Source organism: Mobula hypostoma, chromosome 16, assembly GCF_963921235.1.
Source record: "Mobula hypostoma chromosome 16, sMobHyp1.1, whole genome shotgun sequence".
NCBI classification, from domain to species: domain Eukaryota; kingdom Metazoa; phylum Chordata; class Chondrichthyes; order Myliobatiformes; family Myliobatidae; genus Mobula; species Mobula hypostoma.
This window is the reverse complement of record NC_086112.1, coordinates 56119569-56144120: the sequence shown is the minus strand read 5'-3', so window position 1 is coordinate 56144120 and position 24552 is coordinate 56119569. Positions and strand designations below refer to the sequence as shown.

General features: G+C 40.4%; 1 protein-coding gene across 1 annotated transcript in view; it reads right to left on the bottom strand.

The window, feature by feature from the left end:
* Nucleotides 1-299: 299 nt before the first annotated feature.
* Nucleotides 300-24552, bottom strand: part of LOC134357412 (low-density lipoprotein receptor-related protein 2-like) — a 123473-nt gene continuing 99220 nt past the window's right edge. Inside the window, 14 exon segments of the mRNA XM_063068977.1 lie at nucleotides 300-680; nucleotides 905-979; nucleotides 1210-1317; nucleotides 3130-3276; nucleotides 5676-5817; nucleotides 6104-6243; nucleotides 6313-6431; nucleotides 6963-7184; nucleotides 7929-8100; nucleotides 10591-10716; nucleotides 10794-10910; nucleotides 12259-12381; nucleotides 12459-12581; nucleotides 15600-15974. Of these exon segments, the coding sequence (XP_062925047.1) occupies nucleotides 574-680; nucleotides 905-979; nucleotides 1210-1317; nucleotides 3130-3276; nucleotides 5676-5817; nucleotides 6104-6243; nucleotides 6313-6431; nucleotides 6963-7184; nucleotides 7929-8100; nucleotides 10591-10716; nucleotides 10794-10910; nucleotides 12259-12381; nucleotides 12459-12581; nucleotides 15600-15974 (2096 nt within the window). The 3' untranslated portion in view covers nucleotides 300-573.

The window sequence follows — 24552 nt, the reverse complement described above, 5'->3', positions numbered from 1 at the left end:
GCTCCCAAACTGTTTCTCTTTAATTAGACCTGCTGACATGATTTTCACCAAGATTTTTCCTTTCAAAAGCTGCTCTTTCCACAAAGGTATTATCGAGTGCATTTTCACCAATTAAACTCACTTTTACCCCAGGAATACAATCTCCAGTTATCATCGCAGCTGAAAAATAAAGTGAGGCATGCTCCAGAAAGCAGAATATTCAATTGGGTGTAATCAGTTAAATTGCCCTTCCATCTCACTTGGGATAAAGGAACAGTCAGTGTAAATGGAAGAAATGAGACAAATGACAAATAGAGGCATATGCAATTTTATTCTGTTTCAAAGTATTAAAATATACTTTTTGACCAGACAGCAGCATTTCAATGCAATGATCATCTCAATGCAATTTTGAATAAATCAGAAAAGTGTAGGTTATTTTGTTAACAGTACAAAAGCAATTTTGAAGATTCCACCTTGTTGATTAAGAAACCAACCAGCTTTAGTTGCACTTAAAACATGTTCTGTTTCACTAGCCATTATGCCAGTAATTAAATACTGATAAAACACATTGAACTGAATTAATGGCTTCTGCAATCAATCATTTTGGAAGGTTGGATTCTCAAAATTCATGACTTGCTGGGTCTTCTTTTGCCAATCCCGCCACTTAAAGTAGCCAGTTGCAACAGGCATGGTTACCAACACTGGAAAAAAAAGTAAAGAGTCACTATAAGTTAATGGAATATATTCACTGATTGAGATGGTTAAATTCATTCTTCAGTTATGGGTACCCCTAAAACTATGTTATGTACTTTTTTGGCTAATTAACTGTTGTAGAAAATTGGATTTAAAAACTGCAGTGCCTTTTCACACAATAGAAGACACTGAGTGACTAGGATTAGATGTTTGCCCCTCTTGAAATACTTACGAATAACAAGTACAATCCAACCGACGTCAGAGCCATTCGTGCGTCTGTGCTCGAGGATAGCACTTGAATTTTTACCTGTAATGAATAGATAGGACAACTGAAATTTTGGTAATTCAGCAAGTCATCGACTATAGAAGGCCCACTGGTCATTTGGAGTGAAAGGTGCACATAAAATGAAGTTTTAATGCTAGAGTATTGTACAGCATAGAGCTCTAAACTTTAAAAACTGATTTAAAGCCTTAATCATATCAGCTTCTCATTACAAGTACAAATGCTCTCAAAAGAGCAAGTTCAATTAGCGTTACCTTCAGGCCATGTCACTGCCGTATGAAAATTAGAAGGCAACTGTTCTGAAGCAACAGAGGACAAGGCTGGCAGTGTTGAAGTTTCTGCAACCGTTACATTTTGTTTTGCTGTAAAGAAACAAACATTCAAATCATCTGAATCCATTAGTAAATACTGAAGTTGTGGCCAGGCTGTCACAGCTGGAAAGAAAATAAAACAAATGTGAGTAATTCTCATATGGCCAGGCAGCATCTAGAGGTGTTTGTGCAGTAAGGGTGGTAATAAAAATTGGTTAATCTTTCAATAATATTAAGGAAAGGTTTACAAAAATGTGATAAGTGGGAAAAATAAGCCGAACGATGCAAATTCTGCATGTGGCTGAAAGCTCCGTCAACCAAAATAAAACTGAAATTATAGAGGAAAGGACAAGTATTGGATTAATGAAGTCCTAGAAAAAAAGTGGAAAGCAAGAAAGACAAGGGAAATGGAATTCTTGATGAAAGCGGAGATGCTGGTCAATACCCTAGTGAAATATTGGTTTGTAATTTAGATCAGTTTAACCAATTTGGGCTGGAGAGAGAAAAGACTTGGAGAAGACTGAACAGGCCAAATGGCCTAATTCTGCTCCTACGTCCTTTGGTCTAAGACCTACAGAGGTGTTCTGCCTCTTGTTTGAGGGGAGTCAAGGGACCAGATAGAAGTGAAAATTGGCAGCAAGGTGCAGGGAAACCAGGTTCTGCAGGGCTGGAAACACAATGTATTTAGTGGATGTAGGGACGAGTCAAAAAACTGCCAACAGTAAGGAGTGTTTCCTTGCCTCCCCCTCAATTGCCACTTTAAACAGATCTTCTACATTTCCATCATCTTCCAAGTGATGCTCCCTTTCTTTCTGGCATTCCAAAGGGAATGGCCCCTCCACCCTTCCAACTTGGCCAACATCCAGGGATCTGCATGAAGCAGCCATTCACTTGCACTTTATTGTACTTCATTCAGTGCTCAGTGGTTTCTTCTACACATGAGAAAGCAAGTGCTAAATGAGAACTCACTTGTAAGTCAACTACATTCAAGGCAGCTTGGTTTGCACCAGTGCCAGCATTTCCCCGTTTATCCATCTCCTTTTATACAGTATGGCCCCTCTAAACAGGTCGGCCAAAATCAACAAACTTTCACTATACCCTGGGAGCATTTGTGGACACCACATCATAAACCTTGTTTTCCACCCTCTTCCTCCTCTGCAACTTAGCATTTTCAAGTTGTAATGGAAGTTAATTGACTAGTATTTAGTTGCCTGACCATCATTGCTTCCTTTTTTTTAAAATTGGATGTACAGTATCTGACATTTTTTGTTTATCAACGGCTTCTATTTTGTAACTATTAGGGAATATTCTGGAGTTGTGTGAATATAGGAGATATCAAACAAGAATCAGTCTTCAGCTCTTAATGTAAATAGTAAATTGCAAGCATTAAACTGAAGTTAGAAACACATATTTGGAAAGAACAATACTGTCTGTGGAGCATAGGCAAATTCCATTACCGTTCAAAGGCATTAAAAAGGTTTGTATTGGTGTCATACCTAGGAACTATACTCCGACATGCCCTATTGACACAAATATTGACACATTTCAATACTATCTAACGAGTACTAGGACAAATAGGAACATATTTGGTTTTTTGCCAATTTTAAGCTGAAACTGTCCCTTCACTTTTTTCTAACTGTACATTACTTAAATATTATCCTCTGCATTTGCTTTATTGAAGCGAACATTATTTACCTTTTTCCTGTGAATATATTTAATTTCCTGTTTAATAAATGGCAGACGCATTAGTTAACTAATTCAATTTGAAAGACCGAACTCCTGAAGTTGAGTACTGAACACAGACTTAACATATAATGAATTTATATTACAGAGTCATTAATATGAACAATATACATTTCATACCTATTCTACACAGCTGTCCGTTCAGCTCCAGCTCTTTTCCAACTGGACACACGCATGTATATTTCTGTGACCAGCTATTAAACCAAGGAGCAGGAAGGCACATGAATTCACAGCCCCCCTTCTTTTTTATGCCACACCAATTTTTACCTATGAGCAAAAAATACAAACCCTTATGTACAAAGTGAACTATAATCAAAGCAACATTTGCATGCACCTGCTCTTGTCAGATCAGCAGTTAACACCTCATACATTAGAAATGTGAGGCAAACCATGCCATTTTTTACTAGGTTCCATTTGAATCACGACATTCACCTAGTCAAAGCACCTAATTTCCAAAGGATTAGAGGATTCTTCAACTTGCTTTGGACCCTATCCCAAGCAACATTTGCTTTAGGATCAATGTTTATGGGCATTACATTAAGAGGCAAGAATTATGGCCCGAAACGACAGTTTGTTGTTTAAAAACCAATCATTTACAACTGGCAGCACGCCAATACTTTAGGCTCAGAGATGTTTTGGGCCAAGGCACCTACGTTACTAGGATGCTGCCACAATCAAGAATCAATCCGCAAAGGCCAAGGCTGGCTATTCCATTCAGACTGGATAAATGCAGGCCCCAAATAAAAAGGTAGTACAATATAACTCACCACTGACCTTTTCCAATGTTCAATATCCTTCACACATTTAATACTCAAAAGCTAAAGTTGCATAAATTCAGTTTTTAATACCAGTTTAAGATAAATAGATATAATCCCATGAGCAAGACCTATGGCACAGGATGGATACCGCCAGGGCTAGAGCTGGATATTAGAGCTGGATTAGCAAGATAGTGGATTACACTTGCTTTCTCAGCACAAAGGTTTGGTTACTTGATTAAAACATCACAAACGAGAGAAAAATTGCAGAAGCTGGAAATCCAAGCAACACACACAAAATGCTGGAGGAATTCAGCAGGCCAGGGTGCATCTATGGAAAAAAAAGAGTACAGACGACGTTTCAGGCTGAGAACCTTCAGCAGTATCCTTGCCTCCCTCTGGTGCTCCTCCCCCCTTTACTTTCTTTCAGGCCTTCTGTCCTCTACTATCAGGCTATGTCCACACTACACCGGATAATTTTGAAAACGAAGCTTTTTCTCTTTGTTTTGACCCTCTGTCCACACTAAAACGGCGTTTTCATCCCCCGAAAACGGAGATTTTCAGAAACGGTCTCCAGAGTGAATAAATCTGAAAACGCCTAATATCCGTTGCAGTGTATATGGGGTAACCGGAGCATTTTAAAACCACTATCATGACGTGCCGGAACAGATGGCAGCAGCTCAGCATTTCATTGTTTTCTTCTTCTTATTATTATTATTACTACTTTATTGTTGCCAAACAATTGATACTAGAGCGTACAATCATCACAGCGATATTTGATTCTGCATTTCGCAGAACCTAACAATTTCAGAACAGACGGCAACGAGGCTGAAGCCAGAAGAGTTAGAAATGTACTCACCAAATATTTGACCCATAGCTTACTGAATAAATAAAAATACTCACTTTGCCCTGTTTTCTGTCCTTGCTTGTATGAAGGTGGTTTACCTATTTATGCAAGTATTTCTCTGACAATAGATGTGTAACAGCCTAATGTAACATTGTATGGAAATACAAGATAACACTGATGCAGACATGTTTTATACATTTAACAAGGTGCTTTATTAATGCAAGAGTTAGTCAGTTTTTCAATGTTCATCATCAGCCGGGTCATACTGTCCGTGAACTCCCTGTCGGTTGCCTCCATACGCTCCAGTATTTGTTTTTTTTTTAGTTTTAAGTCCTCCCGCGCGAGAGCCAAGAGCAATTCCTTTTAAGTTTTTCTACTCCGTAACTGGACAAATGCACACTAAGTATACCATTTCCTCTTTGCTTGTTTTCTGTGTGTCCTGCGCGTGCCAGTAGAGGAGATTCGCCCAAATATCCATGTTAGTGTGGACAGATATATTTTGAAAAACACTTAGTGTGTACGTAGCATTAGACTCCCTTTCTCCAGCCCTGTATCTTTCACCAATCAAGCTCCCAGCTCTTTACTTCACCCAACCCCACTCCCACCAGTTTCACCTATACCTGTTTCTCCCTCCCCTCCCCCCACCTTTTCAATCTACACATCTTTTTTTCTCTGGTCCTGCCGAAGGGTTTCAGCCCGAAACATCAACTGTGCACATTTCCATAGATGTTGCTTGGCCTGCTGAGTACTTCCAGCATTTTGTGTGTGTTAATTAAAACATTAACTGCTGGCTATTTTGGTGCCCTCAAAGAAAGTTCAACACCAGCAATTCTTGATGCAATTCTGCAACTCTTTAGCAAATAGACATTCAAATTAATTTAGCAAAAAAAAACCCATTATGGCATTGAGATGGAAGAGTACATTGTAGGTGTTCAGCTGTAATATTACCCAAATATAGATCATGTTTGCACCCTGTGAGACAACTCCATCGTAATAAAATAGGTAAATAATTGGCAGAAATTAATTTTCTGAAACACAAAACCATGATAAAGATTAAATCATACCAAGTGGTTGTAACAGCTCACTGTAGACAATAATGTCCCGAGGTTCATGAAGGTTGGAAACCAGAACCACCACATTATCCCTTGCGTACTTGTCAAATTTATAGACTGCTTTAGTCTCCTTATCAGTCCAGAAGACAGTATCCTAGAACAGATCATTTATACTCATACAGTAGCCTATGATTTAATTTTATCACTACACAGAATGTGCATTGATTTTATTCAGGAAGCAAATTATAATATGCGATTTAAATATCATCTTTCTCTGGTTTATCAAATAATTGTCATTGGTCTATTTAAATATTGAAATTACATCATTTAATATACTGAATCTGTGGAAATCTTGAAATTAAATTATTGTACTATGAGTGAAGTCAGTCTAAACTGGAACCTTGTGAATATTAATTATTCAAAGAAATAAAAAGTTTTACCTCAAATGCAGCAATAGCAGTAGGATGAATGAGGAACTCTAGTGACCAGAGCACTGTTCTTCTATCCTGACCATTTAGGTCTACACTTGATAACATGTGCATCTTTGAATCAACCCAATACAAACGGCTTTTCCCAAGATCTGTGGACAAAAGTTGAATGACTAAACTATTCTAGCACAGGGCACGCGTTTCCTGAAAGTCATTCTTACCAAGGGTAATGCCAGTTGGCCACTGAATCTTTGCGGTCACAAGTTGCTGGCGGTCAGCACCATTCATTCCTGCTTTTTCAATCATGGCTGGTTCACCGCAGTCTGACCAATAAACAAACCTTAAAGGACCAAAACCAAGTCAAAAGGCTTGAACTTTGAATGTCAAATGTGAATATTAACACTAACTTCAGTTTTGCACAAGATACTGGGAATTCTGATCATGCAAACATTTCCTTCTTAATACAGCAAATCTACAATTGGTAAAACACTACAAACATGAAGTCAATGTGGTAGCACAGCCCTAGAAATATGCCATATTCAAATTCTGTCAAAGTTTTCTTTCTCCCCTCAAATGTTAATGATACTTCCTTTAAATCAGTTAGAAGAAAATCTACAGCTAGAGATCATCTCATTTGCTCAGAATGATTAAATTCTATAGCATAGCTAAAGCAATTTGAATACTCAGACGTGAACATGTCAAACTACAGGAAAAGTTCCAATCCAAGTTTATAGTAGAGTGGAAATACTGCAGTGCCATAGGCTAAACTATAATAGAAAAGCACAGTCCTTCAAGCCTGCTATGCCATTTTTCTACATTAATTTTAAAATCCCTCCATTCCCTTATACAGTTGCATAAAAATATTCCATACCCAGTTAGTGGATTAACTGCTATAGAAGCTGGATCCTTCAAATCTGTGTCAAAAAGAACTTTCTTTTTGCTTCCATCAAATGTAGCCACAGACAGCGTCCTGTCACCTCGATCAGTCCAATAGATATGCTTGTAGATCCAGTCCACTGCAATTCCTCCAGGGGAACCAGAAACCTTAACTTGGGAAATCAAAGTTGCGTGTTCCCATTCATCCAAGGACACACTGCACAAAGAATGCAAGTTGTAGTCTCATTAATTTTGTGTATACATCCCATTACTTTGAACTAATTTATACAACTACAAACAAATGAGAAGCTAGATTTTAGTAGCTCTAGTCGAAGAATGAATACTTACTGTATCTATTAAATCACATTGACAATCCATTGAAATAATAAAATGGGGCCTCATCTAACATCATATCATTAAGATAATGTTAATTTAATATTAAAGATTTTAATAGTTCATATCAGGAAATGGAATTTGAACCCATCTTTAAACCAAGGCAAGTTGATTTATGGACTTAAAATTAATTTCCAAGTCATTCACAAAGTTGTCAAAACCAGTAGCCAAGAAACTCTTTGAGTCAATTGGTCAATTAGAAGGTGGGAGTTTACTGTGTGCCTTTCAGTCTACTTTCATTATCAGACATTAGACTGAATTGATGACTAGCTTTTCACATCAGTTGCATCTAGTGATTTTTTGTTAAGGATAGTCTTGTAACCAGGTAGAAAGACTAATACATTCCATATTTGAAAGGCATCATAACAGGCAGGAAATAAGTAAATTTAACAATGTAAACAATTTAAATTTAAAAGAAAAAAATAATTAATTTAAATTAAAACAATTTAAAGCAAAGTTTTATTTAAAACCGACTTACTGCAGACTTTTAGGAGGTTAAGTTTTCCTGCAGTTAACAAAGGTGCAAATATTTAAGCAAAATTTTTTGAAATCAATGCAAAATAGTTACCCAAAAATGGTTTGCTGTGCCAGGTCAACCCAAAAGATTCTCTGCTCTGCAACATCAGCATCCACTGCTATAGCATTTCTTGGCTGCAGAGGTAAGTGGGTGTACTCCTGGTGATGTAGTCCAAGCCTCCGGATATCATGGTGATTAGTGAAGATCAAGAAAGGCTCCCTTCCTGTAAGATTTAGAAGAAATCACCTGCAATTGCAAGCAGTCATCAAATTGCAAAGACAGTTTCTTTTCATTATTACATTGTTATGCAGGTCTAGTGTGCAGTACACAAATGGACCTAATTTTTGAAATGGAATGAAACTTAAATACGTTTCTTATACCAAGATGAATTTGTACAGCTTTAGCAGACAGAGGTCAATGAAAACTCCACTGACATTTGCAGGCCTCTATTCACCCAACCCCCAACGGATTTCTTCTTGGAAATTAACAGAAGGAAAGGGTCAGTGGAAAATTAGCACAGGTTTTTCAGACACAAGACCATAAAACATAGGAGCAGAATTAGGCCATTCAGCCCATTGAGTCTGCTTTGCCGTTCCATTGTGGCTGATCCTGGATCCCACTCAACCCCTTACAACCTACCTTCTCACCATATCCTTTGATGCCTTGACTGATCAGGAAACAATCAACTTCCACCTTAAATATACATACGAACTTGGCTTCCACCACAGTCTGTGGCACAGCATGCCACAGATTTACTACTCTCTGGCTAAAAAAAATTCCTCCTTACCTCTGTTCTAAAGGGTCACCCCTCAATTTTGAGGCTGTGCCCTCTAGTTCTGGATACCCCCACCATAGGAAACATCCTCTCCACATCCACCCTATCTAGTCCTTTCAACATTCAGTAGGTTCCCCCCCACCCCCCGCATTCTTCTAAATTCCAGTGAATACAGGCCCAAAGCTGCCAAACACTCCTCATATGTTAACCTCTTCATTCCTGGAATCATCCTTGTGAACCTCTTCTGGACTCTCTGTAATAGTAACACATCCTTTCTGAAATATGGGACCCAAAACTGTTGACAATACTCCAAGTGCGGCCTGACTGGTGTCTTGTAAAGATTCAGCATTATCTCCTTGTTTTTATATTCTATTCCCCTTGAAATATATGCCAACATTGCATTTGTCTTCTTTATCACAGACTCAACCTGTAAATTAATTTTCTGAGATTCTTGCACGAGAATTCCCAAGTCCCTCTGCACCTCTGATGTTTGAACCTTCCCCATCTAGACAATAGTCCATACTACTGTTCCTTTTATCAAAATGCATTATCATATATCTTGCAACACTGTATTCCACCTGCCACATTTTTGTCCATTCTTCCAATTTGTCTAAGTCCTGCTGCAATCGTATTGCTTCCTTAGCACTACTTGCACTTCACCTATCTTCGTATCATCCACAAACTTTGCCACAACGCCATCAATTCCATTATCTAAATCACTGGCAAACAATCGGAAAAGTAGTGGTCCCAATACTGACCCCTGAAGAACACCACTAGTCACTGGCAGTCAACCAGAAAAAGCCCCTTTTATTCCCACTCACTGCCTCCTGCAGTGCTATCCATTTTGCTATCCATGCCAGTATCTTTCCTGTAACGCCATAGGATTTTATCCTGTTACGTAGCCTCATGTGTGGTACCTTATCAAATGCCTTCTGAAAATCCAAGTAAATGACATCCACTACCTCTCCTTTGTCCACCCTGCTTATTACTTCTCCGAAGAACTCTAACAGATTTGTCAGACAAGATTTCCCTTTACAGAAACCATGCTGACTTTGACTTATTTTATCATTAGTCTCCAGGTACCTCAAAACCTCATCCTTAATAATAGACTCCAACACTTTTCTAACCACTGTGGTTAGGTTAACTGGCCAATAATTTCCTTTCTTTTGCCTTCCTCCCTTCTTAAAGAGTGGAGTGACATTTGCAATCTTCCAATCCTCCAGGACCACACCACAATCAGGTGATTCTTGAAAGATCATGACCAATGCAACCATTATCTCTTCCTTTCAGGACTCTGGGATGTAGTCCGCCTGGCCCAGGTGACTTATCCACCTTAATTCCTATCAGTTTGCCTAGCACTTTTCCTCTTTCCCTTTCTCCCAAGGTCCACTCTCCTCTCCTATCAGTCCTCTTCTTCAGACCTTTACCTTTTCTGTCACTTCATCTCCCCCTTCCCTACCCACCTGGCTTCACTTATCACCTGACAACTTGTACTCCTTCCTCTCCCCATACCTTATTCTGGCTTCCCTCCCTTCCTCTTCAGTCCCGATGATGGGTCCCAGCCCGATATGTTGACAGCCTGACCTGCTGAGTTCCTCCAGCATTGTCTAGCATTCCCTGTCCGCACCCCCCCCCCGGGATTTACAGCACATGCAGAATCTTTTATGATGTCAGATATTAATCAACTTTGTGATCCTGGAAAGCCTCAACATTTCAACATGACTCAGGCACAAATAGAATGGTGATGCCTGATTAATGGGACAAACGATACTCACGCCAAAACCTGGATTGGAGACATATGACAATTTTTACCATGCCTTCGGATTTAACAGATTCATGAATCCAAATATGTTGCTTGATAATCTGTAACCAATCATCTATGGCAGGGGTCAGTCAAAACATCTATATCCAGCTATGCCATTTAAAAAGTAAACTTACCTATTGACTTGCAAACCAAATTAGTTGGATCCATATAATATCCTTCATAACATTCACACTTGTAGCTTCCTTCCCAGTTAATACAAAGTTGACTGCAGGTTTCAGGATACTTGCATTCATCAATATCTAAAAATAAATGACTTTATCTTAATTACCTTCATTTACATACTACGGCCTACTCATAAATGAACAGTGTAACTTACCTTTACAGGTCTTACCAACCAATTCAAAACCAAAAGGGCAATCACATTCATAGCCAAAGACAAGGTCCTGACAGATGTGTGAACAACCTCCATTGTTTGACAAGCACTCATTCACATCTGGCGGGGATAAAAAGTGGGAACTCCATTTAGGATTACTCCCAATCCAGAATTGCAAGAATGGATGAACTTTGGATGCAAAAATATTGTATCTGTATAAGTAACATTATTCTAGTTGATTCTCAGACAACATCAAAACTACTGTTTAACCGCTATGCACCTTTCAAAATCGATCCACAGAATATTTGGAAGGAATTTCCCAAAGTTTTCAAAGATGTGCTCAAGTTCAATTTACACATTAGCCAACTATGTTATTCTCAGATTTTATTTTCAATTAACTATTCCTAAAATTTGAAAAGAACATCAAAATGCAAAATCATTAATGGCCATTAACACTAAAGACCATCATTTAATAGAATTTAACATTTTGTATATTGATATCCTTGTAGCTAAAAATTTAGTATCAACTGAAAGTGGTTTAGTGCAAGCACTTTCCCTCAAAACTGATTTGATGCTACCCTGTTCATTTCATGTGGGACTCAAACCTGGTAAGACCGCAGAAAACCAAGCTAGAGCTGGATTAAAAGTACTTCATCCACATAGGTACTCTAACAAGAACTATTCAGTTGGAGGGAAGGAAAAAAGTGAAATTTTAGCTGTTGGGTAAAGTACTAATTATGGCATGTTAGCCATTTGGTAATGGTTCATCCACAGGATTAAATCAGCTGAAATACATTTTGTTTACATGTGAAGACTAGAACATTTTCCAATATTCCCCTATGCTCTCACTCAATTTTAAACTTATTTCAAGAGTTTCATAAACAACATGCAGAACAACCTCAAGTAATCTTCGGACAATTTGATGCAAGCATCAAGTACTTACACAAGGTATAATCCTTTAAATTACTACTTAGCACTCGATAATACCAATAATGGACATTATTTAATCAGATATGAAGCTCAAGCAGGATGTGATTTGCTGAAAAACAATGCTCATTTCTCATTTTTAAATCAGTTTGTGATTAAAACAATACAATATTTGAAGATCATTACTGAAGTTAATGTTGATAAATCCTGAAGGACAATTGTTGGCATTATTGATCTTCCTTCAGGGATGAAAGCGATTAAGTACTGAAAGCCACTAAATATTGGCTGTATTGCGACATAATCCAATTAGGAAACAGAATTTCCAATTCCTCCATACAGACATAATGATCGGATTAGTCACTTCGCTACAACAGTAGAGCCAAATGCAATCCTCTCCAAGACACCATGAAAACAATACAACTGACAAGTTGTTTTATTTGATTCCAGTTAAGGGAGAAGGTTAAAAACTCCTAACTCTATTTAAATAAAAAGACCAAATTTGAGTCAGATTAACCCCCAGCATTCTGCCAAATGTACTTACTGCATTTTCCCAAGAGTTCGTCGCTCCAGTCTTTGCAGTCCTGTTGTTGATCACAGACTTGCACAATTTTTATGCATTCCCCACTTCGACACTTGAAGTCAATGGGCCCCGCACACTCCTCAGCTATCAAAACAAAAATACACGCAGTTTGAATGCATCAAGTTCCTGAGGTCAGTGCTACAGTATAATTATGCACTCACCCTTTTCACATCTGAGTTCATCACCACCATCAGCACAATCAGTAATTCCATTACATCGACTACTTCCAGTGATACATTTACCATCGCTACATTCAAAGTGATCTGGTCTACAGGTCCGAGGAGCTGGAGAAAGAGGAAACCATAATTATGTATTACAACCATAAGTCTACTCTTCCAATTTATCAAAGCTATTTGCCATGCCATCCAATCAACACTTTTGCTCAAACTGCAGAATTGCTTACTTTATGATTATATGGGCAAAATAGAAAAAATCTGTATAAGTTCATTTTATTTCTTTTTATTTATTTAGAGATACAGCACGGTAACAGGTCCTTCCAGCCCAACAAGCCTGCATCGCCCAATTACACCCATGTGATTAATTAACCTATCCCACACGTCTTTGTAATGTGGAAGGAAACCTATGTGGTACTGGGGAGGATGTACAGATTCCGTACAGACAGTGGTGAAATGGAATCTGGGTCACTGGCACAATAGTAGTGTTATAACTCCTATTGTTAGCCAGAAAGAACTAAAATCAACAAATAGTGAACAGGAATGAGGCAGTGGCTGTGGAAACAGCCAAAGCAAAAGTCTTTGTTCTTGCCATGTGATTGCAGGAATGGAGGCAGCCATTTTGACAGACTGTTCTTGCAGCTGCCATTTTGTGATACGTTTGCTGAACTGATTCTTGCTCAGGGATAATTTAATCAGAGCAATTGAATATGGACACAGGAGTTTCTGCTGATGATCTGCTAAATCTAAGACCACTTTCAGATAAAAAGCTCTTTATTATGTAAAGCTTGTTGAAAGGATAGCCTGTGAGCTGCTCGACTGGGCTGGTGTTTGGATAACCTGGTTGATTGGTATCAACCATTCTGAGATGGGAAGAACCAATAACATTACCTAGGCTGAAGGAATGAGCCATAAAGCAACACTGCTAGTACCCTTGGACCACATCCAATGAGAAGTTGACGTAGGCCAGTCAGATAAGCTTGAGACAACAAAATGGAAAGACAGCAGATCAATTTGATAAGGAAAAGAACAAGAGTGGAGGATTTTTGGGTGCAAAGGCAACAACTACTCTGCGGAGAGCAACTATCATAGAAGTGGATCACCCTATGTCAGAAATGTGGAGTTTACACTGCGATCAAGAAGAGCACTTTGCCAGCATAGACTCCTTTTCCTGGCGACTACCTTTTCTATTCTTTATTCATGGAGGGCCAGGGAAACATAGTGGGTGTGCACACAGGTAACATAGTTTTGTAAGTTCATGTGCTTTTTAAACTGAGCCAATGAAGATACTTGTCAGTAAATATAGATTCTCCATGTGCTTAACTAATTGTTGAAGTTTAACACTTATAATACTATGCTACCATGCCACCCAGTATCTAGAATTTTCTTCAGGTAAACCTAACTTATGGCATTCTGGAGTCAAAATTTAAATCCACTGTAGCTAATGAGACACTTAGCTCATTCTACCAGAAGCTCTGAATGCCATTCCCTTCCTGACATTAACAGCTTGCAGTTGTCATGATTTCTAAATAGTATTAGAATTTGTGTACAATTGCAAGTAGCAACACATTAAGAGGTCCCATACAAGGGAAACTCAATCCAATTTTCTCATAGCATTTGCTATCATTTATACCAGCCTACTGCCTTTCAGTTATACCTCTCCCCAACATAGTGTCGTGCTGCAGACTGCTAAATGGGCCCCGAGGACCTCTGGTAGTAGAGTGCACAGGGCCTGTCCCAGAACACTAAATTGTCTGAAGGCAATCTGGGGATGGAACTTCACTTCCAGCCAAAGTTTTTTTAAAATTCAAAATATTACAGTATCTACCATTTCTATATCAGAGCTGTGAAACTGAAGTGATTGTTCCAATTTTATCTAAACTTGCTTTCCAATCCACTAGCCAGGAATCCCCACATTTCAGTGGGATCTCAAGTCTAGGCTATGACTGTGAGCTTAAGGACCTGTTCCTCTGTGTACTGTTCGATGTTTATATTTGGCTTCCACCTGGAGTCCAACAACAGAGAAATGTGAGTTATGTTGCAAGCTTAGACTTCCCTGCAAATGGCTGAGCACAAGCACTTTAAGAATAATGGTGACCACCAGCAAGATTCAAGCTAGTATTGCATTGAAGCCATGGTCCACACAAATTGATAATACAAGGAAAAGATGCCCATGTTTGCTTTCAGGCATAGTTAAAACATAGAACCTCACAGCACAGGAATAGGCCAATTTGCTCACAATGTTGAGCCTAATTAGAAATCAAATGCCCAACTAAACTAATTCCTTCTGCCTGCATAATGTCCATATCTCTCCTTTTCCAACGCAATTGTGTGTCTAAGAGTATCTTGAATGCTATCCTATCAGCCACCACCATCAGCCACCAGACAGTGCATTCCAGACACCCACCACCATGTAAAATATACATGCACCACACATCTTAGATCTTCTCCCCTCTCAACGAGCTGCATTCCCTCTGGTGCTAGACATATACATCTATCATTCTCATTTCTGCTCTTATACATCATGTATTGACCATTTACAAATGGAATCGGGAGGCCCACAACCCTGTGATATGTTCCATAGAGGCCTACTGAACAACACTGTCTATGGCTGCAATTCAAGAGTCTACAAGGACTGGAAATCGTCCACTAAGACTTGCCAAATAATGTACAGTACATGGATGTGCAATTACATCACATGGCATTTCGAGTAAACTTGGTTCCTCTAAAGCAGGTCAAAACGCTACTGAATAATTAATTTGCTAATTAGAGACAAGTGAAAAATTTTAGCCCAATGACCCTTTCCTGGAAATGGAGCAAAAACTAGACATCATGGACACCCCCGCTTTCCAAATTGGGAGCTTTTCTTTTTCCAAGTACCTTACTGACATTTCTTTGTATGATCTCTAGGACGGCACAGAATCTCACCTGCAGAAAGTCCTGACCCTGTGTAACCATCTGATAAAGAACAGAAGATTGGCATACTGCAAGGCTTGCACACTTGAAATGAGTTTTACATATGACTGTTCCACACATAATCCAGGTGTACATATTAGGTGATAATTTTTAATATTTCCACTTAATGGCAAAGGCAATATGCATCAGGAAAAATGTAGAAAAGTCACTTACGACAGCTGGCTTCATCACTTCCATCCTTGCAGTCAGTATCCCCATCACAGTACCATTGGAAATGGATGCATTCATGCGAACCACACTGGAATTCATTTGGAGGACAGGTGACAAATGGAGCTTCTGTGTGACCACAGGTAGCTGGAGATTCATCAGATTGGTCAATACAATCAACACTGTGGTCACATACCCAATTCAGGGATATACACTCTGAAGAATTAAGGCACCGGAACTTATGTGGGCCACAGACTGGTGGAGTGCAGCCTTCTTCATCACTCCTGTCACCACAGTCATCTTCACCATTACATACAAATTCCTTGGAAATGCATCTGTGATTAGCACAAGTGAACTCTGATGGACTGCAATTAACTTCATCTGGAAAAAGAGGTTGAAGTCACACTTAAGGACTGCAGACTACGAATATACTTCACAGTTCTAGCCAAACCCATTCCTTCATTTACATACTACTTCATCTCCAAGCTGCTTTGCTGGCAAGATCTCAACTCAACGAATGAATATCTACAGCTTCGGAGATAGAGGCATCAACAATTTCATTCTAATTCCAGTCACAACAGCTTGCCTTTTTAAAAAAAACATGACTAGGCTCCTATCCCAGACCATAGGCTAAGTTGACAAATTTTGCCAAATACTTATGAGTTTTTTCCTCATTTTTGCATCCCAGGAAGATCAACATTCCAAACTTAGAGGTAGAAGGAGCCTTCCCTCATACTAAGAATCAAATTTATGTTCTGCTAACTCAAAGGAAAGAACATTGTTTATTAGATTTTAAAGGTATAAAGGCAGGGATTGCAAACCTATGGCACATACAAAAATTTTGTTGGCACTCAGAATGCACAGTGCTGCCCCTCGATTCTTTATAAACCTCACTCATAATAAAATGTCCTCATAATGTCCTCATTCAAGAGTTTTCCTCATTTTCTTAAACTAGGCAGATAGGCAACTCCACTCTCGGCGTAGTTGCAGTCAAAGGCGGTTTCATTATTCCCAAAGTGTTACAGCGTGCAAGGAGCCGGTGTGAAGAGTACTTCACAGCGTCCTTATAAAATGCAGATTCAAATATTGATTGAAATTCCTTCGACTTCTAACGAGTGCTTCTAATTACTAAATGAAATGTACAAAGTTATAAAATGGCTGACCTGATGATGGAGCTAATTGCTTAACAACACGATAATGAGCAAACAACAGCTGTGACCCCACAAATAAGTAGTGAGATTTGGTAACTAGAAATGTATCAGGAAAGGCATAACAGATACATTATGATTATCTTTACTGCCAAATGAAGCAGCAAATGATTTATTTAAACAACCTGAGAGCTGTGAGATGTTTTCACAGGAAATGTCTCACATCAAATTGGCTCAGGCTAGATGGCTGGGAGAAAATGTTGGATGATACATTTTGAAATCCTCTCAGACCTGGTGTACACATCAGTATTGGGAAAATAAATATTTGTGATAACAATACTATTTAGAAATGTTATGTTTCATTTGCTTTATTAAAAGATTATTGATAATTTTTGAACAGGTTTTCTAAAATGCTTCCATTATTTCAATCTGTCTCCGTTATAAAACAGAAAGGTACAGCAAAGGAAAAGGCCCTGTGGCCCACAACGTTGTGCTGTTTCATTTAAATTAGTAATTATACGGATTTAACCTAAATAACCCCTCTGCCTACACAATATCTATATCCTTCCATATTCCTCACATTCATGTACCTATCTAAAACACGTCTCTTAAAAGTCTCTAATTTATCTGCCTCTACCGACACCACAGTCAGCACAGCCCAGGCACCCGCCTTTCCGTAAAAACTTGCCCCTCACACCTCCTTTGAAATTACCCTGTCTCATCTTAAATGCATGTCTTCTGGGATTAGGCATTTCAGCCCTGGGAACAAAATACTGTCTGTCTACTCTATCTATGCTTCTTATGACCTTATAAATCTCTATCAGATCTCTCCCCAGCCTCCTCTGTTCCAGAGAAAACAACATGTTTGTCTAACTTCTCGTCATTCTCCCTGTTCTAAGCAGGATTCTGATAAGCTTCTTCTGCACCCTCGCCAAACCCTTGACATCCTTCCTGTAATGCGGCAACCAAAACTTCAATTCTCCCAATGCAGCCTAACTAAAGTTTTAAGTTGCCACAAGTTCTTGAGTTTTGAATTCAATGTCTCGACTCATAAAGGCAAGCATACCATGTGCCTTCTTACCCATCTTAGCATCCCGTGTAGCACCTTTAGGGAGCTATGAACTTGGGCTCCAAGATCCCTCTGTTCTTCAAAACTGTTAAAAGGGTCCTTGCCCTTAACAGTGTACTATCTCTTCACATTTCACCTAATAAAGTCAAATTGGTCTGAGTTAAATTTCATCTGCCATTTTTCTGCCCACAGCTGCAACTGATCTATATCCCATTCTATGCATTGCCAGTCTTCTATGGTATCCCTTCCACCAACAATCTTTGTATCGTGTGCAGACTTACTAACCCAGTCATCTACATTTTCATTCAGGTCAATATATCTATATCACAAGCAGCAGAGGTCCCAGTACAGATCCCTGCAGAACATCACTAATCACAGACCTCCAGCTAGAATAAGTCTCTTTGACCACCACCCTCTATCTTCTATGGGCAAGCCGGTTCTGAATTCAAATGGCCAATTCACCATAGACTCCATGTACCTTAATTTTCTGGATAAGCCTCCTATGAGGGATCTTGTCAAATGCCAAACATCCATGTAAATAACATCCACCGCTCTACCTTCCACCACGCTCGTCAAAAAACTCAAACAAGCTGGTAAGACACTACTTGCCCCACACACTGCTGTGCTGGCTCTCCCTAATTAGGTCATGGTTCTCCAAAAGCAAATAATCCCTGTCCCTGATAATTCTCTCCAGTAACTTCTCTACCACTGATGTGAGACTCACTAGTCTATAGTTTCCCTAGTTCCCTTTATGAATAATGGAATAACATCAGCCACTTGCCAGTCTTCCTGGACCTCGCCTGTGGCTAGAAAGGACACAAGAAAATGATCAAGGCCCCAGCAATCTCTTCTCTTGCCACTGTCAATAATGGGGGTATATCCCATCAGGCCCTAGGGATTGAGCCACCTTAATGCTCCTTAAAAGACCCAACACTACCTCCTCCTTTACTTTGAACTGCCCAAGCATATTAATACACTCAGCACTGATCTCCCCATCCTCCACTTCCTTCTCCTTGGTAAATATTGATGTAAAGTACTCAATAGAGACCTCCTCTGCATCCAAGCAAATGTACACCCTTTTATCCTTGAGTAGTCCTATCCTCTCCCTAGTTATCCTCTTCATTTATCTTTCTAATGCTTTAGACCCACTTGCCAACTAATTTTCATGGCCCCTCCTACTTTCCCAATTCCCTTCTTGAATTATTTTCTGGCTTTTTTTGTTGATATAATCCTCAAGGGCTCTGTTTGATTCTAGTTTAAGTTTTATCCTTTTTCTTCTCGACTAAATTCATCACCTCTCTCAGCATCCAACATTCTCTGACCTTGCCATTCTTGTCCTTCCTTCTGGCTGGAAGATATCTATCTTGTACTTTATGCAGCGGTCCTTAAACACCTTCCATGTGTTGGATGTGGACGTGTGTAAAACAGCTGTTCCCAATTTGCCCTCCCTAGTTCCTGCCTAATGATCTTGTAATTAGTCCCTAGTCCCTGCTCCAATTTAATAGTTTCCTGAAAGGTTCATACTTATCCTTATTTTTAGCTTTCTTAAAACTTAAGGAATTGAGGTCACTGTTCCCTAACTGCTCACCCACTGACAGGTTGGTCACCCGGCCAGGCTCATTACCCAACACCAGGTCCAGTACAGCCCCTCCTCTTGTTGGACTATCTACATACCGAATTAAGAAACCCTCCTGGATGCCCCTAAAAAACCTGACCCATCTGAACCTCTTGCAGTCAGAAGGCCCCAATTTATATTAGAGATGTTGAAGTCCCCCATGACAACAACCCTATTGTTTTTACAGCACTCTTTAATCTGTCTGCATAACTGCTTATTAGTTATTGGGGGAGGGGCTGTAGTGCAATCCCATCAGAATGATTACATCCTTTCTATTTTTGAGTTTTACCCATATAGGTTCAAGTAGACAAGTCCTAAATTATGTCCTCTTTATGTGCAGCTGTGATATTGTCCCTGATTAGTGCAACTTAGAATGATGTTTAATAACACTGGACTATATCGTGAAATTTGTTGTTTTGTGGCAGCAGTACACAGCAATACATAATGATGACTATAAATTACAGTAAGTATATATTTAAATTAAATGAATAGTGCAAAAGGAGGGCAAAATACTGAGATAGTGTTCATTGTCCATTTAGAAATCTGATGGTGGAGAAATTCGGTAGGGAGCAGGCACCCGGCGCTTGGCCGGGGGCTGGGGAGGAGTGGTCGGTGACTTGGGCCGGCTTCCCCACTGGACTTAGTCTGGTGAGGAGGGCGTGAGGACATCCAGCAGGACTAAAAAACAAGACCTGACAAAGGGCGGATGAGCTCCTTGTGAGCCAATGGCCATCTTCCGTGGAAGCGATTAAAGCCTCACCACGTATCTACGAATCGTATGCGATGCACCTAGTTAGAAGAGATCTGATGAACTTGGGCACTGCACCGTGAGCCTGGACCTGCCCAAGGCCTCCGCTTAAGGAAGGGCTGAGCTTGACGAAGCGGCCGTGGCTGGAGGCCAACATGGCCTCAGGCTTGAGTTCAGCGGGGACGGGGCGGGCAGTGTCAAGGCGGCCAGCAAGAACAAACTGGAGGAGAGGCTGTACTCGGTGCTGTCGCAAGATCGAAGAACATGGAGGTACATAGTCGCCAACCCCGGATTCAGGACGGCATCCACTGACTGACTGACTGGAGGGGAAGAAGCTGTCCCTGAAATGTTACGTGTTTGTCTTCAAGCTTCTGTACCTCCTTGATAGTAGCCATAGGAAGGCGTGTCTTGGGTGATGGGGGGTCCTTAATGAGGGATGCCACGTTTCTGAGGCATTGCCTTTTGAAGATGTCTTGGATGCTAGGGAGACTAGTGCCCATGATGGAGCTGGCTGAGTTTACATCTTTCTGCAGCTTTTTTGGATCCTGTGCAGTGGGCTCTCCGTACCAGATGGTCATGCAACCAGTTAGAATACTCTCCATGGTATATCTGTAGGAATTTGTGAGTGCCTTTGATGATATACCAATTCTTCTCAAACTCCTAATGAAATATAGCTATTGTTGTACCTTCTTTGTAATTGCATCAATATGTTGGGCCCAGGATACATCCTCAAAGATGTTGACACCAACTCCTCGACTTCTCTTCCTTTTCCGTTGCTGAAGTCCACTATCAATTCCCTTGTCTACTGACTTTTGCTGCAACACCAACCAGTTGATCTATCATGCTCCTGTATGCCTCATCGTTACCATCTGAAATTCTGCCGACAATAGTTGCATCATCAGCAAATTTATAGATGGCTTTTGAACTATGCCTAACCACACAAGCCGGGATGTAGAGAGAGTAGGACAGTGGGCTAAGCATAAATCCTTGAGGTACGACAGTGTTGACTATCAGTGAGGAAGGGAATGTTACTTTCGATCCGCACAGTCTGTGGTCTCCTAGTGAGGAAGTCAAGGATCCAGTTGCAGAAGGAGGTACAGAGTTTTGGAGTTTCTTGACTAGAATTGAAAGTATGATTGTGTTGAACACTGAGCTGTAGTCAATGAACAACAGCCTAACTCTAAGCATCCATTCCAAGCGTCCATCTCTCAATCAAGTCTCCATAATGGCCACTACATCATAGACCCAGTACCGATCCATGTTCTAAGTTTATCACCTTTATCTCTAGTACTCCCGGAATTAAAATACACACACTTCAAACCAGCTAACCTATCATATCCATTACTTTAGTCCTGCCTGTTTTTACTGGCCCCGATATTTATCTTCCTTTCCATCCCTCCACTTTGACCTGGTGGTCTGGTTCCCATCCTCCTGCCATGCTAGTTTAAACCCTCCCGGGCAGCACCAGCAAACCTCTCAGGCAGGGTATTTGTCCCCCGCCAGTTCAGGTGCAACTCATCCCTCTTGTACAAGTCACCCCTCCCCCGGAAGAGGTTCCAATGATCCAAGAAACTGAAACCCTGCCTCCTGCAACAGTTCCTTAGCCACTCATCTGTACTATCATTTTATTCCTGCCCTGTCTAGCACATGGGAACTGGGAATAATCCAGAGATGTTCCTCAGCCTCTTTCCTAAATCTTTATACTCAATGCACAGGACCTCTTCCCCTTTTCCACCCATGTCATTGGTGACCATCCGTAACATGACCTCTGGCCTGCTCGTCCTCTCCCTTGAGGAGCCACTCTAATACATCCTGGACCCTAGCACCTTGGAGACAACATACTAGCCTGGTTTCTCTGGTGTGGCCACAGACTCTCCTGTCCATTCCCCCAACTACTGAGTTTCCTATCACTATCACTCTGCCTGACTTTACCCTTTCCTGCTGCGCCTTCAAGTTGGCCACAGTGCCACTGGCCTGGCTGCTGCTGCTGTGCCCTGTTAGGTTATTACCCCCTATTAGCAGTATCCAAAGGGGTATGCTTGTTGCTAAGAGGAATGGCCACAGGGAAATCCCACACTAACTGCTTATTCCCCTTACTTCTCTTGATGGTCACTCTTCTACTATCTGAAGCCCGCACTCTGGGTGAGAAGTTGCCTCTATGAGGCCTTCAGCCTTCCGGTTGGTCGTGAGTACTTCCAGTTCCAGCTCCTTGACCTGCTCAGTGAGGAGCTGAAGTCATGTGCACTTCCCACAGATGTAGTCATTAGGGAGACTGTTTGGTAACCTGAAATCCCACATCTTACAGGAGGAACATTCCACCACCCTACCTGCACTGAATTAACTAGAGCCTCACGGTCAAGAAAAAAAGCTTACCTGCTCTTACCCATGCCTTTTCTGAAACCTTTTGAATTTCGCACTCACCAAGTTCACCTACTCAGCTTCTTCTCACCAAGCTTGTTATATCTTTCGCTCCAACTTCTCAAACGCAAGTTCCACAATCAAGGACAATGGTAACAAGTGACTCAGCACCCTTAGTCTCTGCTTGTTACCACCAAAGCCTCCCACTCTTAACAATGGCCACTCTGCTTACACCTCACTTCTTTTTATTGGCTCAATCAAGACTCACTCTCGACGAGATCTGTTGTTTTCAAATGGCAAAGAACATTGCAAAAATGTTGGTCTTTCACTCATTTACTTCAAATTCTGACCAGCTTTTGATGAGGTTTGTTCTTTTCAAATGTTCTTATGTTCTGGCCCTGCAACAATATCACTTTTTCACTTGCTACTTCAAATTATACTTACAAATTGTAAAATAATGAATAATACACATCCCTTTTCCTTTAAAAAGGTCCGTAATCATTGTTATCCATTCATTAATCAATGATAATCTGCTCAAAATTACCATGGCATGCCAGAGAATTTTTTTAAGAAGATTATCACAAGTTTGAGCACATGTTCTCAAAAAGTTTGCCACCTCTACATGTTAGGCAACAGACTAATGTTACATTTAACTGAAGTTTAACAAAGTACATTACACAAGTATCAAATCTACCATCACATCACATGGAATCCACTGGTAAACAGCAAAAAATTTCAGGAAACTTTAACACCCGTCACACCAAGTGTCAGAATTCTTGACCTCTGCTCTTCAGAAGACATCTCTAATTTGCTATATTTACCAGGGCTGGCAATGGGGAAAGCAGCTTGAACTAATTTTCAGGTGTTGGTCTGATCTGGTCAATTACTGCAGAACAACAGGAGGAGCTTAGGAGAATCAATGGCACCTAACGGCGACTCCTTTGCTTACATCTTCGGAAACAGCTCTCCTTCTATCTTTAATATCTCTATTTTTCCCTTTCAGGGCTCTTTTGAAGACCCTGACCTGGAGTTACACACCGACTACGGTGCTTTACAGGAATGGGACCAGCTCTTGGGGTTTCACAACTGGCCATTATTCAGCAAACCAAGGGTGCAGCCCAAGAGCTTCGCTGTCCTTCGGAGATCTGAGATTTCGTGGCTCTGGAGACAGGGGGGAATTGAAGGTCAGTGTCCTGGCAGGAGATCAGCGTGTCGTGGGCGTCAGAAGATCTAAGGCAGTGTGCCCGGAGACCAAAGATCTTTGGGCACAGAGTTCGGAAAAAGCGACGCAATAGACTTTTAACATCATAAACCAGCCAGTTGTTTATGTCTCCCCTCTCGCTGTGAAACAGAGACATCTCTTTCTCCCTTGTTAGGAAGAGAGAGAGAGCCTGTGGTATGTCGAATACCGGGTGAACGAGCAGTCTTTGGAGTACTGCAAGTCTGTGTCTTTGCTGCGCGCTTGAATGACTGATGCTTTTTTTTTGCTGGTGGGGGAAGAAGAGATTATTGCTTGCTGCCGCTTATGTGCGGAAGGGAGGGGAACTGGGGGAGGGACTTGGGGTTCTAACATTTAACTGTCATTCATTCTTTTTTCATGGATGGTTGCAAAGAAAAAGCATTTCAGGGTTTAAACTGTATACATTTCTCCGACATTAAATGTACCTCTTAAACCTTTGAAACATCTTGGCTTATAAATACTGAACTTAGCCCTTTAGCACCAATTGTCCAAATATAGTTAAAGTTTAACAGCTTTGCTACAAAGCAAAGCTAGAGAAGGAAGTTATGCATTGGCCTGGCAACCCAGCAAGGATGCTTCTTTCTTCCACTGCCCTCATCGACCCTGTCCCACACCCTAATTTTAAGTGAAGCTTTAAAAAAGTTTCAAAATTCCCTGACAATCTACCCACCTGGTTTCCAGGACTGTTCTCATACAGACATTAAGGCATTAAGTACTCCAGCAAACTACTAAGACTAGTCAATTTAAAGGTGGGTAATAAATGTCAAAAATTGCCAGAAAT